Here is a 14,630-nt window from a genome sequence, read left to right as displayed (position 1 = left end):
TGGGTTATTTGGTAAATGAATCAGAGAAGCAAACTCAAATGTGCTGTATGTTACCTTAAAACTAAAAATATCCACAAAGAGCTGTGCTGTTTTCTTAGGAGAGGAAGTTACAATAAGGCAATGGATTCTAGACAACGCACTGAGATGGCAGGTCTCTCAATTTTTGAGGAGCTCATCTCCAACTCCCTGACGTATACGTATCTTACCAAGGCATCCAGGGTATCTGCTATTCCTGCTCATCAGCATGATGTCATCAATGCGGACCAGCATGTAGGAAGATGATAGGATCAGTATCTCTGTGATGTAAGTATGACTCACAGCTGGAGAACTGACATAGTCCTGAGGCAAAATGATGAAAGTACGCTGCTATGCCCATGAGGTGAAAGCAAATCTACTGTGGAGTTCTTTCTAGAAAATCCAGGAAGATATGAGGATGGTGTGTAACAGGATGGTGGCCAGGCAGGAGGCGAGACATAGTCGGATGATAGATGTATTTTGAAGGTAGAGCTCATACCACCTGATAATGAATTAGATGAGAAGTAAGAGGAAAAAGAAGAATTAAGGACAAGTTTTTGGCTTGAGCAGCTGTGTGAATGTTGCCAAAGACAGAAAAATAAGACTGTGGGAGAATTAGAATTGGTAAATAAGTATGTGTGTGGGGAAATTCAGAGGTCTGGTGTGTACGTGCTAAATTTGAGATGTCTATACTGCTAGATCTAGGAGGAAGCATTGAGCATGCAATGAGATATAAAAGTTAGGAGTTCAAGAGGGCAACCAGGCCTGGAAACATATGTTTGAAAATTAGCTGCATGTAAATAATATTTAAAGCTATCATCTCAGTGTGACTGTAGATAGAGAAAATGGCCCAAGGAAGTGCTCTAGGACATTCCAGCATTAAGCAGTCAGGACATAAAGTTTTCAGCCAGGGAGACTGAGAAGAGCAAAGAAAACCTGGAGAATAATGAAATGTGTAAATGCTGCTGAAAAGTCAAATAAGATGGGAATTAAAAACTGACTGGTGGGACTTCCCTGGTGGTCCAGTGGTTAATACTTCGCCTTCCAATGCAGGCGGTGCAAGTTTGATGCCTGGTCAGGGAGCTAAGATCCCACGTGCCTCGCAACCAAAAAACCAAAACATAAAAAACAGAAGCAATGTTGTAACAAATTCAATAAAGACTTTAAAAGTGGTCCACATCAAAAAAAAAAATCTTTCAAAAAAAAACTGGTGTATTTTACAAGGTGATGGACAATAGCAACCTCGACAAGAGCAATTTCAGTGGCTTAGTGGGGATGGATGTCTGGCTACAGTGAGTCCAGGAGAGAATAGGAGAGGAAGTAGAAATAGCAAGTGCAGAGAATGCTTGAGGAATTTTGCTTTAAGAGCAGACTGGGGAGTGACATCAAGGCAATTTTTTTTTAAATGTATGTTTATGTGCTGATGGAAATGATCCAGTAGAGGGGTAAAATTAATAATGCAGTGATGCATGGTGAAGAGGGATAACTGCTGAGCCAAGTTGTTGAACAGGTGAGGGGAGTGAAATTCACAAGTGGAGGTGTGGCCATGGATGGTAACAGGGAGAATTTATCACCTGCAACAGGAAGTAAAGCAGAACGAGGCACCAGCAGAACTGGTGAGGGGCCTAGGAGGCCATTCTCTTATGACTGCTTCTAGTTTCTCATTGAAATAAGAAGCCACAACATCAGTTAAGAGCGAGGAAGAAGGTGTGATACAGAGACTTGGGGAGAGAGAAGAGGGTGTAAAATAGACATCTCAGAGGGTGAAAGAGAGTAAGAAACTCAGTTCTTTACAGGAAAAGTATTTTATAAGCATAGTGTAGTCTTTGGTTCTGAGTTGGTTTTTAAAGCCAGACACATGTTCAGAAAACACAGTCCCAAGAAACACAGAAAAGAGGAGAAATGAAAAATTAAGGTCTCTTTTTTCTAGTATGGAAGATGTTAAAGCAGGTAACTGCATTTGAGAAAAAATACTATTATGATACTATCTTCATATATATGAATCTTAATGTACACACTGCTTTGTTCGGGATTTCCAGTTTGTGGCAGAGATTGTGACGCTAACCAAGTATTCCCTCTCTTCTCCCACATCTCCCTGCGCCACGCAGTTACGTGGGGCCGTGTAATTCGTTCTGGCCAAAGGACTATGAGTAGAAATACTGTATCAAAACAGAGTGCATCCTCCTAGAGAAACGGAAATAAAAACAAAAATAAACAAATGGGACCTAATGCAACTTAAAAGCTTTTGCACAGCAAAGGAAACCATGAACAAGACAAAAAGACAACCCTCAGAATGGAGAAAATATTTGCAAATGAAGCAACTGACAAAGGATTAATCTCCAAAATATACAAGCAGCTCATGCAGCTCAATATCAAAAAAAAAACAACCCAATCCAAAAATGGGCAGAAGACCTAAATAGACATTTTCCAAAGAAGAAATAGAGATTGCCAACAAACACATGAAAGACTGCTCAACATCATTAATCATTAGAGAAATGCAAATCAAAACTACAATGAGATATCATCTCACACTGGTCAGAATGGCCATCATCAAAAAATCTAAAAACAATAAATGCTGGAGAGGGTGTGGAGAAAAGGGAACACTCTTGCACTGTTGGTGGGAATGTAAATTGATACAGCCACTATGGAGAACAGTATGGAGGTTCCTTAAAAAACTAAAAATAGGGCTTCCCTGGTGGTGCAGTGGTTGAGAATCTGCCTGCCAATGCAGGGGACACGGGTTCGAGCCCTGGTCTGGGAAGAGCCCACATGCCGCGGAGCAACTAGGCCCGTGAGCCACAACTACTGAGCCTGCGCGTCTGGAGCCTATGCTCCGCAACAAGAGAGGCCGCGATAGTGAGAGGCCCGCGCACCGCGATGAAGAGTGGCCCCCACTTGCCTCAACTAGAGAAAGCCCTCGCACAGAAACGAAGACCCAACACAGCCAAAAATAAATAAATAAAAATTGTATTTAAAAAAAAAAAAAAACTAAAAATAGAATTACCATATGACCCAGCAATCCCACTACTGGGCATATACCCTGAGAAAACCATCATTCAAAAAGAGTCATGTACCAAAATGTTCATTGCAGCACTATTTACAATAGCCAGGACATGGAAGCAACCTAAGTGTCCACCAACAGATGAATGGATAAAGATGTGGCACATATATACAATGGAATATTACTCAGCCATAAAAAGAAACGAAATTGAGTTATTTGTAGTGAGGTGGATGGACCTAGAGTCTGTCATACAGAGTGAAGTAAGTCAGAAAGAGAAAAACAAATACCGTATGCTGACCCATATATATGGAATCTAAGGAGAAAAAAAAAAAGGTCATGAAGAACCTAGGGGTAAGACGGGAATAAAGACACAGACCTACTAGAAAATGGACTTGAGGATATGGGGAGGGGGAAGGGTAAGCTGTGACAAAGTGAGAGAGTGGCATGGACATATATACACTACCAAATGTAAAATAGGTAGCTAATGGGAAGCAGCCGCACAGCACAGGGAGATCAGCTCGGTGCTTTGTGACCACCTAGAGGGGTGGGATAGGGAGGGTGGGAGGGAGGGAGACGCAAGAGGGAAGAGATATGGGAATATATGTATATGTATAACTGATTCACTTTGTTATAAAGCAGAAACTAACACACCACTGTAAAGCAATTATACTCCAATAAACATGTTAAAAAAAACAAACAAACAAAAAACAGAGTGCATGAACCTCAGCTGTCTCTTCCCTGCCACAGTGACTAAGGACACCACGTGCTTCAGATGGTTCAGTTACAAGACGGTGGAGTCTCTAATAGCCTGAGTCGCTGAAAGACATTGTGGAGCAGAGCCTCCTATCAGCCCACAGTGAGTATGAATCATGAATGAAACAAACAGCTATTATTGTCTTAAGCCACTGGAGTTTTAGGGTGCTTTGTGATCCCAAGTCACTATTTCTAACTCGGTGTATCCTAATACAGTCAATATGGAAAGCTTTTGAATTTTTCTAGTATTTGATATGTAATTGCAACTTAAGGATGACTACAACCTTTGAATCCTTCACGAGATAATGATGGGGTCCTTCTTGTAGTGAAACTCATTCAGAATGAAATCACCTTTATGGAATTCCATCAGTGAAATGATAAGCTGGTATAGACTCAAGCCATCTTCTGACTTTATCCCTTCTGTTAGTTTAAATTTCATGGTTGCAAACTTGGTTCATTAGAAATGACTCAGAGGCTTCCCTGGTGGTGCAGTGGTTGAGAATCCGCCTGCCAATGCAGGGCACACGGGTTCGAGCCCTGGGCAGGGAAGATCCCACATGTCGTGGAGCAACTAAGACCGTGCGCCACAACTACTGAGCCTGTGCTCTAGAGCCCTCGAGCCCCAACTACTGAAGCCTGCGCACCTAGAGCCTGTGCTCTGCAACAAGAGAAGCCACCGCAATGAGAAGCCTGCGCATCGCAATGAAGAGTAGCCCCTGCTAGCCACAACAAGAGAAAAGCCCGCGCGCAGCAATGAAGACCCAACGCAGCCAAAAATACATAAATAAATAAATTTATAAAAAAAAAGAAATGACTCATAGACAAATATTTAAAAGATATATGAAAAAGGAATCTGAGTGACCACAATTATATAGATAAGGATAATGAAGACTGGGACATGTCCTGAGGGGGCAGGACCTTTTCTGCCTTACTGCTCATGGGATGCTTCCACGTGGCCTGAGGAAGGAAATACTTTCAAAGCCCTGGCCTGTCATTGTGGTACCTACCTGCTGTAGCTCCAGTCTACCTGAGGGAGAAAACACATTCCCATACTTAACTCCATCTTATGAAAGACAGAACCTTTTCCTTATGTTCTTCAGGGACAAGTTGACTTGAACGCTGGCCCTGCCACTTAATAATTAAGTCATCCTGGACATTCTACTTATTGCTCCGAGCCTGGTCTCCACATCTGATCTTGCATTTGGTCATCTGAGGAGGAGAATACACTGATTTAAGCACACCAGCCATGGAGTAAGGCTGCCCGGGCACAGCACCCGGCTCCACTGTTCACTCTCTGTGTGCTTTACCTGAGCCTCTGTTCCCTCCTCGGTAATCAGGACAAGAGAGTCTCTTACTCATCCATCTTACGGCACTGTTTGAGGATTGTACTGGATTACGTACATTCAGTGCTTAGCACGCAGTAGATAGTCAATAAATGGAACTTATTATGATTATATGGAAATGATACTAAACTTTTAGTGCTGTGAGGATTAGGAATAACATATATAAAGCACATGGAAAAGATGTAATCAATGGGCAGGAAGGGGAGACAGAATAGATGCTACCTCCCCCATTTCTGAGAAGACACTGGAAAGAAAGGCCCCATAGGCACTTAGCCACTGGGGGGCCAGTTCAGTTGCCACAGTTGGGAGTCTAGGGGGCAGCCCCCAGCACCAGGATTGGGACAACCCCGCCACCATGTGACAGCTGTCTGAAAGTGACCTGACTGTGCCCCTGACTGATGTCCCCCACCGTGGACCATCACTTCAGCCCACCAGGCCACACCCAGCTGCCCACTATCCACCGTGCCCACAATTCCAGACAGCCAAGCATCCCACTCCCACCACCCCTGGCCTGGCCTTGGCACTGTCCTACTTTCCTCCCACGTGTTCTGACTTCTTTCTGGGGGAGGCGAAAAACATGTAAGCGTTATCTCTATTTCATGACACCATTACACTCACTTTCGAGCAGAAAGCAGCCAGTAGTGGTTACTTTCATACTTCATGTTACTCTAAATGTATTCCAATAAGGGAAAAGAGTGAATTTCAAACAGAAATTAATAGTATAATCAAGCATAATCGTTTAAGATCCTTTCTGCGTAAATATCAAAAGCAAAAACTATTATATTCACATCATGAAGGTTACAGTTAAACAGCAATGCTGAATCTTCTGATAATGACAGCCCCCCAAACATTTTGATGTTAGGCAGGTCCTTCATTATCTTACCCCATCTTCAACAGTCCTTCAAGGTCCAGTTTCTCTACTCGGATTACAACATATTCTAAATATAAACAAGGAAGGAAAACTCTTAGAAAATGTCTTAATATTAAAAAATAAAACAGGACTTCCCTGGTGGTCCAGTGTTAAGACTCCATGCTCCCAATGCAGGGGGCATGAGTTCGATCCCTTGTCGGGGAACTAGGATCCCGCATGCCATGCCACACGGCCAAGAAAGCAATAAAATAAAATAAAATAATTAAAAATAAATAAATAAGTAAGCAAAAATAAAACAGATCTGAACCTCCTTTTAAAACTCTGAACTCTGTAGCACTAGTATAGGTGACTACCCCTTTCCCAGCACAATACATTTCAGGATATCAGTGTATCTTATATAACAGAGATTATGGAAGAAAAAGTTGAGGTTTTGGAGGAAAGGAAGAAATTCTCAGAAGAGAGCTGAAATTTCCACCAGGGTAACTTCATTTACGACTCATTATATTTTACAATGAAAATATTCAGTTTTGTTTTGTATTATAAGTTGGTTTACAAAATACCCCCATCTAGGACTCCCAAACCCTGGGGCTCTTTTGCTTGATAGATGCCAGGTTGCAAAACACAAAGTACCCATCCTGACTATGGTTCCAGCTGCTTTGATCCAAAACATAGCCAATCGTGGGTTTAGCTCCCCCTGGAGGTGGTGCATGAACTTAACACACATAAACTACATTCAAGTTGAAAGGGATCCTAGGGTTTATCTAGTTAAAAACTTTCCTTTTACAAATGTGGAAATTAAGGCTTAGAGGGGATAAGGGTGTGACTGCCCAAGGCTCATGGTGGGGAGTAGCTGAGCGAAGAACAGAACCCAGGTCTCTGGCCTCAAGCTGATTTAACCATCCACACTGCCTGTACACAAGTGGAGATGGAAAAACAACACCCCCGCCCCCATCCCAAGCTTCCAGCCTTTCAGAGTCTCGTGAGATATTTTGTCTCTACAATTTTAATATCAAATGGTCAAATCCTTGGCCTGGACGCTTAGAATCGGGTTGCAAGACAGTGCAGACGCTGGGTCCACCAAGACCTACCCAATCCGACTCAGGGCCCGGCCTGTTTTCACCTGCTCCCTGGGTGCCTCACCTACGTGGCCAGAATTGGGGTCACAGTCATAGGGAATCTGGGAACATAAGGAAAAATCTGTTTCTCTGCAGGCCGAAATGTGACAGAGGAGAGATTTTCTTCCTCAGTGGGCCTGTTCCTGAGTCACTACCAAGATGAATATGTTTATTTGCTAGTCGTGATCGTCCCTCCCCCTTCGGGACCTCAGCATTCCCCAGGAAGGTTCTACGTGGCAGCCTTACCTTAGTGAGCTCACTGCAAGCCCAGGGCTGGCCCTCGGTGTGACTTTCTGGTATACTGTGACATGGGATCCACCTTTCAGGGGTGTGCTTATATTAGCCAAGCTCCCAGAGGCTGCCTCTTTACCCTGAGAAATATAACCATCCACCCACGAGACCTTCAGATGCTCATCCCTGGAGGCTCCATGGCTTGGTCAACACGGAATCAGAGCAAGGGCAGGCAGCCAGACGGCCCTGATTGCTGGTGGCATTAAGTTTGATAAGTGGAAACTTCCATCCTTGGGTGTGGGCTAGCACCATGGGCTCTCCCAGGCTCAGGCCCCCATCCACCCAGAGTCCCTACACCCTCTGTGTCTCTCATGTGTCTTTATGCTTCCAGGGCAGACCCAATTCTGCGAAGTCCAGTCTAGCCATAGTCTGGGGCGTTATTTACAAATAGCAGAGGGGAAACAATCTAAATGTCTATCAGTAAGGATCTAGTTTAAAAAATTATGATTTATCCACATAATAACAACTTAGGGCACTTTTCTAAACTGAAGATTTATATGTACTGACATAAAAGAGTGTCTAAAATGTGTTGTGAAGTAGAAAAAAACCCGACAGAGAACAATATATAATGTGCTATCATATGCTTTTTAGAAGGGTATGTGTACATGTATATATGCTCACACATCACACACACACTTACATGTGCATAGACTCTCTCTGGAAGGACATACGAGACACTGGTAATATAATTGCTGCTGGAGATGAGAATTAGAGGAATGAGGACCAAGAATGAGAGGGAGGGACTTCCCTGGTGGTCCAGGGGCTAAGACACCACGCTCCCAATGCAGGGGGCCTGGATTTGATCCCTGGTCAGGGAACTATATCCCACATGCACGCTGCAACTGAGAGTTCGCATGCCGCAACAACTAAAGATCCCGCATGCTGCAACTAAGACCTGGTGCAGCCAAAATAAATAAATAAATAATAATAATTAAAAAAAAGAATGGGAGGGAGAATTACTTTTTACTACACATTAAAAGACATATAATTTTTTTCAATTTTCAACCTGGTTATTGTAATGCAAATCGATTTTCTTTTTCAAAAATATAAACAACATGGATATAGCACAAAACCCAAATGAGAAGCATTCAGGAGTTAAGAGTGATGGGTCAGAAGGGAAGCCATTCCTCTGAAAGGGAACAGCATAAGCAAAGGCCAAGGGGCGCAGAGAGCCCAGCACATGGGACAGGTGCACACAGTCTACCTGGCTGGGGCTGGGGGCGGGAGCTGGGGCCAGGGCACCATGGCCTGAAGTGCCAGCTAAGACTTTGGATCTCATTCTGAAAATGATGGGACATCACTAAGTGTCACTGAGCAGGGCAGTGATATGACCAGAGTGCATTTTAGAAAGGCCACGCTCAGCCCGCATGAAAGAGCTACCAATGAAGCAGTGAAAGGGCAGCCATGAAGGGACCCGCCAGAGAATTCTGGAAGCAGAGATGGGTCAGGACATGGAAGGCCTTGCCCTTTGGATGTGACAACCAAGAGGTTACTGTGAATGAGGCCAGAGATATTTAGGAGGCATGGACAGAGGGGAAATGAGAGATGAAGGGTAGACAGACAAAAGGCCAGTGGCTCCCAGAATTTTGGATGTTGTAAGACCAGCAAAATTTTTAGAAATCAAACAAAATAACAATTAAGAACCAAAATAAGATTGCTGACTTTTTAATTTGCCAAGTAAGGATAACTTGTTAAAATTATCACATTTTAATACCACTATTTTATAAAAGAAGGGACATTTTAAATCTCCCCCAAGGAAGGTCTAACCTCTGTTAAAGAATGGTCATTTAAATGGAATGAATTTAGCTTGATGACAAACTCTTCACATCACCCTTACTGTTCCCAGTTTATCACAGATTATAAAATCTCAGTAGGATGAATGGTGCTGGTTTGCTGAGTGTGAACTGCTGTGTAAACCCTTATTTTCACAAACAGGGAAGGAAAGAGATTGAATAAGAATAGAGTTGAGAGTTTTTGTTTTTTGAAGGATGAGATTGATTTAAGAAAAGTCAATGTACCGAGAGGAAAAACCAATTGAAAGAGACCTTTAGAAATAGGCACTAAATGTAACGTAGTATCCCAGATTGGATCCTGAAACACTAAAAGGATATTAGTGGAAAAACTGATGAAATACAAATCACGTCTGTGGTTTAGTTAATATTATTGTAGCAACATTAACTGCTGAGTTTTGATAAAATGTCCCAGGTTATGTAAGATGTTAGCATTAGGGGAAGCTGAGTGAAGGGTATATGCAAACTCTCTGTATTATCTTTACAACACTTTTATAAATCTAAAATTATTTATAAATAAAAAGTAAAAAATATATAACAACAACCACACAGAAGAGAAAGGAGGTAAGTGACAACCTGAAATCCTTTGGGTTGGAACTTGGAGCTGGGTGGCAGGTGGCACTGGCCTTGAACAGGAAGGAAACCTCCCTCCCTGGGACCACAGGAAAAAGTGGGACAGGGATACAATTAATTTGCTAATAAATGTGCCCCCAAAAGTTTGAAATAGAAGACTCTTCCTTAATAAAATAATTTAATAACTGAGGGGGCAAAACAGTAAATGAAAGTGGTTTATAAATGAAGGGAAAAATATGTAAATGGAACATATAATGTTTGGACTAACAACAGAAATGAATGGTTAATATCACACAGAAAGAAAAAAGCAGCAGCCTTGGATCATATTCCATCTTCGAATAATTCTGCTCTGCGAGGATTCTGAGGGCTGAAATCAGCAACCTAGAAAAGCCTTACTTTAGAGCGCGGGGTAAATTATGGAGGCTATTTTCAAGATTGCGCTAAAATAATGGCAGGACATTGAGAGGCAGAGGAATAGAAAGTGGAAATGAGCAAAACCCGGAGGGGAGTCAGTTGCTCCAAGTAAGGAATCGCCAAGTAAGGAATCAATTTCACAAGACACTGCAGTCGCCGCCATTTCCTATCGAATCCTTCCATTTACTCTCAGGACAAACCCAGGCCCTGGCAGAAGCTTTTAATACATTCCCACTACTATATTTTATTCACTTAAAACTCTCCTTCAGGGATGATCATTTTGTAACATATAGAAATAGCAAATCATCATACTATGCTCCTGGAACTAACAGAGTGTTGTTGGTCAATTACACATCAATTAAAAAACAAAAAACCAAACAGCAAACAAACAAAAATCCTCCTTCATTTAAAGCATGAATAATCAGCTTCTTAGCAGCAGCAAGTACAAAATCTTAACTTTAATACATTTTTTTTAAAGGGCAAAAAAAAATACAGTACAATGATATTCATAATACTTGTTTCTGGCCCTCCATTTTAGGGAGGAAAATCAAGTATACATGTTTTTATACTCAAAAGGGTATATTAAGTAATACAGATTGTAAACTTAAAATTAATATCTAAAAATCAAGGAATTTTATTGCATTACTGTGAAAAAAATGTTGACTTTTTAGACAATAAGATTATGATTTGAATCATCTTGGGAGATGCTGCAGATTCGTGTATAAATGGATGTCGTCCTGGTGAGACAGGCTGGGACCTGGGACCACTTGCTGGGAGCTGGGACCCTTTGCTACAGCGCTGCAATGCTTGCACCTGGACACACCTCTCCTTGAGCAACCCAATACAAAGAAATTGTATGGGACTAAAAATAACTGCATGCATGTGCAGCTGGGACAAATTGTGGACAAAAGATACAAAGAGACCAAATAAAACCCAACTGCCACTTTTGAAGGGCCTGGAGCAAAACCAGGGTACTGCACATGCCCCCTGCACACAACACTACCTAAGGGGTGGGCAAAACACCTAAGCCACCCCTCCAGCCCGACCCCTGGACACACCCCTACCCTCACCCCATGTAAGGAACAAGCTTGCCCCCCACTCAGGGAGCGAGCAAACAAGGGAAACCGTTGTTTGTCCTTGCTACCCCCTGCTGCAGCAGGGGCCCCAATAAAGCCTTGATTGAATTTCTTGTCTGGCCTCTAGTCAATTACTATTGATTGGGGAAGGCCAAGACCTTCTACCTTGTACCTCTGTACCTTCTACCAAGTCTTTGTACCTTGTCCACACTTCCCTTGTTGAATTGCTCACACTACCTGGTCGGTAACACCAGTACATTACAGCTAAATACTGAGTTAGGGTTCTTCAGCTGCAAGCAACAAACTCCAACTCTGATTAACTTAAGCCAAAAAGGATTAAGCGGAAGGACAGTATGTGTGTGTTTAGGACATGACAGGGCTCTAGAATTGAAGGAATAGCTGAAGGGGCAGGAACCAAGGCACCTTCCAGGATCTAGGGAGAGGAACTAATAATAGCTGCATCAAGGCCCTAACATTGGTTGAAATCAGCACTAACTGTGTTTTCCATTCCTGTGTCCTTCTGCTGAGGATTCAAAGTGAGAGAGTCTATTTGGTGAGTTTGGGGCCTGGGGAAAAACAGGGCACTACAACGAACAGTGCCTCAGAATCACCCATAGTGGGATAGGTAATTCAGAAAAGGGCTTTTACTGGAAAAAATGGAAATGGCTGAGGAGTAATCACCTCCTTCCTTCTTCTTTTATGCCATCATGCCTCTGCCTGAGTTTCTGCCTGGACTTGGAATGCCCCTTTGACCTGGAATGCCCCTAGCTAGCCAGACCACCTGATGAACTCCTATTTTCCCCTCAAAACCCAGAAAAAATAACCCACTTCTGTGAAGCCAGGCAGAGGAAATCACCTTGCACTGCCTTAGTTCCTTGCTCACACTACATTGTGATGATTTGTACCTGTATGGCTCTCTCCTATTAGACTATAATTTCCTTGAGGGCAAGAATAATGTCTTTTCAACTCTGTTGCCTCTGTGCCTAGGACAGTACCTGTCATAAAATAAGTATTCAACAAAAGCTTGCTGAAATAAATGCAAATAATAAACCACTTCTATATTAAAAAAAAAAAAAAAAACCTGAAACAAAATTAAACAACTTTGAGGAAGCACAAGGAAAATCCTATACAGACCCAAAATAATTTGACTGTTACCTTTGCAAACCTGCGTGATGTTTGAGAAAGCCTGGCAATGTCTTCAAGATCCAGATAAGAAAGGATACTCAGGAGCAAATCATCTGAGAGCCATTCAAGGAAGTCAAATTTACCTTCGCATAAATTGAAGACATAGTCTAATATTCTTGCACCAAATATTAAGGCAATTTGAACTGTAATTCAAAGAAGCCAACAAAACAACACAGTTATCATGTGTAGTCACATAAAAACTATGATCATTATCAGTAAGACAAGCTTTGGGGCATTTTCCCCCTGAGAGTGATGTTAGATTTTGCTGAGTCATTCCTGCTTTCACCAAGCTGCCTTTGGGACCAATGGCATGTATTTACAAGGCATGTATTTCCAACAGCTGTCCTTGCCCTGAGATCACAATCTTTTAGGTACACTCACTGTTTAACACAGTGATGGACTGCGTCAAATTCCAGTCCAGACAACTGACTTAACCAGTCTCAGTGTCATCCTCATCTTCATCCTCCCAATCTCCATGACTGGGCAAAGATGCTGGTTCATGTCTTTTTTTTCTACCCCTCCCCCCCTTCCCCAAATTGGTGTGAAACATTAATATCTCTTGATTTTAATTGACTTTTGTTCTCTTATTGTTATACATGGTTTCTCTATGAAACTTTCTTCCTTCTTCTTTACCTTCTTTCATTCCCACCTTTACATAATAAAAAAAAAAATAGAAAGAGGCAAAGAAAAAAATAGAGGCATATTTCGTGAAAATTGTGTCAACTTTTGCCTATCGTTTTTCCTATCTTTTCAGTTATTTCCAAAATAGGAAATAGTTCACAAAGAATCAATCAACACTATGATCTACCCAAACGTGTTTAATGTAGGAGAAAACAGGGTTGGGTTTTTGTGGGTTTTTTTTACCCCAGCTCTCTGAATAACTAAGAAATGGCTAATAAATAATAAAACATGTTTGGAAGGATACATATTCAAATTATAACAGTGATTAAATCCAGGTGGTGGTTTTTACTTTCTTCCTTTTGCTTATCTGTATTTTGTAATCTTTCCGTAATATATTACCATGTAATTTTTTAAAATCTAGGATAAATGGATGAAAGGAAGGAAGGAAAGAAAGAAGGGAGGAAGGCTTTCTCTTTTTATGAGAAAGGAAAATGGGGCTATAACGGAGTATGCACGTGGATTCCAGTGGTCCCAAAGCTGGGGACTTTCTTAGTCTCTTGAAGCTCATTTTTCCACTTCTGCCTCTGAAAGCACCACTATATCTAGCTTTTCCGGAGAACTTCTCTTAGAACAGAGAGAGTGCACTCTCTACAGCGAACTAACTGTCCAAGATTTGGGCACCACCTTCCTTCCCAACCTGGAACACTCCTTCTGGGGCAAGTGGGATGGAGCTGTCAAGAATACCCAGCTCCCTGCAGAAGCAGCAGATCGGTGATCCTAAAGGTAGATGGATCTCCAATCTCAAAATGGATGTAAGGTGTGGGCTATGTTTATGTAAAACCTCTAATTGTGCTAACTTGGAAGAGCCGCCATATAAGATTTCTCTCCAAAACTGGTTAGTCCAGCTTTCTAGAGGCATTAAGGGTTTTATTTGCTTCTAAATTCCAAGTGCTTCCAATTCAAAGCACTTCTAAAGTCCAAAGGTTTTCCTGGGTGGGGGGAGGGGGGGGAATAGCCCTTCAAAAACTCAACTTAAAAGGGTAGATATTATGAAGAACCCTTGACTCACCAGCAGGATGAGGAGAAAAAGCAGCGCTTGTTTATTGGAAAAACAAAACAAAACCCTTAGTACTATAAAATTTCCTTAAAATAATTGTAGATGTTTCAACATTTTAAAATTCCAGGAAAGCATACTCAAAGCATGTTCAGATGCACTTTAGAAAGTCCCTGGCGGTCCAGTTAGGACTCTGTGCTTTCACTGCTGAGGGCCCAGGTTCAATCCCTGGCTGGGGAACTAAGATCCCACAAGCTGTGCAGACAAAAAAAAAACAAGTCTCTACCAATAAAGTCTTTTAAATGTTAAATTTAAAATTATAAAAGGACACATACACCTAAGTATGTAACATGATAGTTTCAAAGTGTATAGGTATTGGGGTTCTTAGAAAAAAAATTTTTTTTGCTTGTTTGTGTGTTGTTTTTTTTTTAATTAATTAATTAATTTATTTATTTATGGCTGTGTTGGGTCTTCGTTTCTGTACGAGGGCTTTCTCTAGTTGTGGCAAGTGGGGGCCACTCTTCATCG

At 41.8% G+C, this 14,630-nt stretch overlaps 1 protein-coding gene across 1 annotated transcript in view; it reads right to left on the bottom strand.

Moving 5' to 3' along the window:
- FBXO36 (F-box protein 36) overlaps nt 1-14,630 on the bottom strand; it is a 100,282-nt gene that overhangs the window by 7,099 nt on the left and 78,553 nt on the right. The window contains exon 3 of the mRNA XM_059928883.1: nt 12,398-12,570. Coding sequence (XP_059784866.1) covers nt 12,398-12,570 — 173 coding nt within the window. The remainder of the gene's footprint in view (nt 1-12,397; nt 12,571-14,630) is intronic.

This window comes from Balaenoptera ricei, chromosome 7, assembly GCF_028023285.1.
Source record: "Balaenoptera ricei isolate mBalRic1 chromosome 7, mBalRic1.hap2, whole genome shotgun sequence".
Classification (NCBI taxonomy): Eukaryota; Metazoa; Chordata; class Mammalia; order Artiodactyla; family Balaenopteridae; genus Balaenoptera; species Balaenoptera ricei.
Note: the sequence above shows the minus strand (reverse complement) of the source record. Positions and strands in the feature narration are given on the sequence as shown.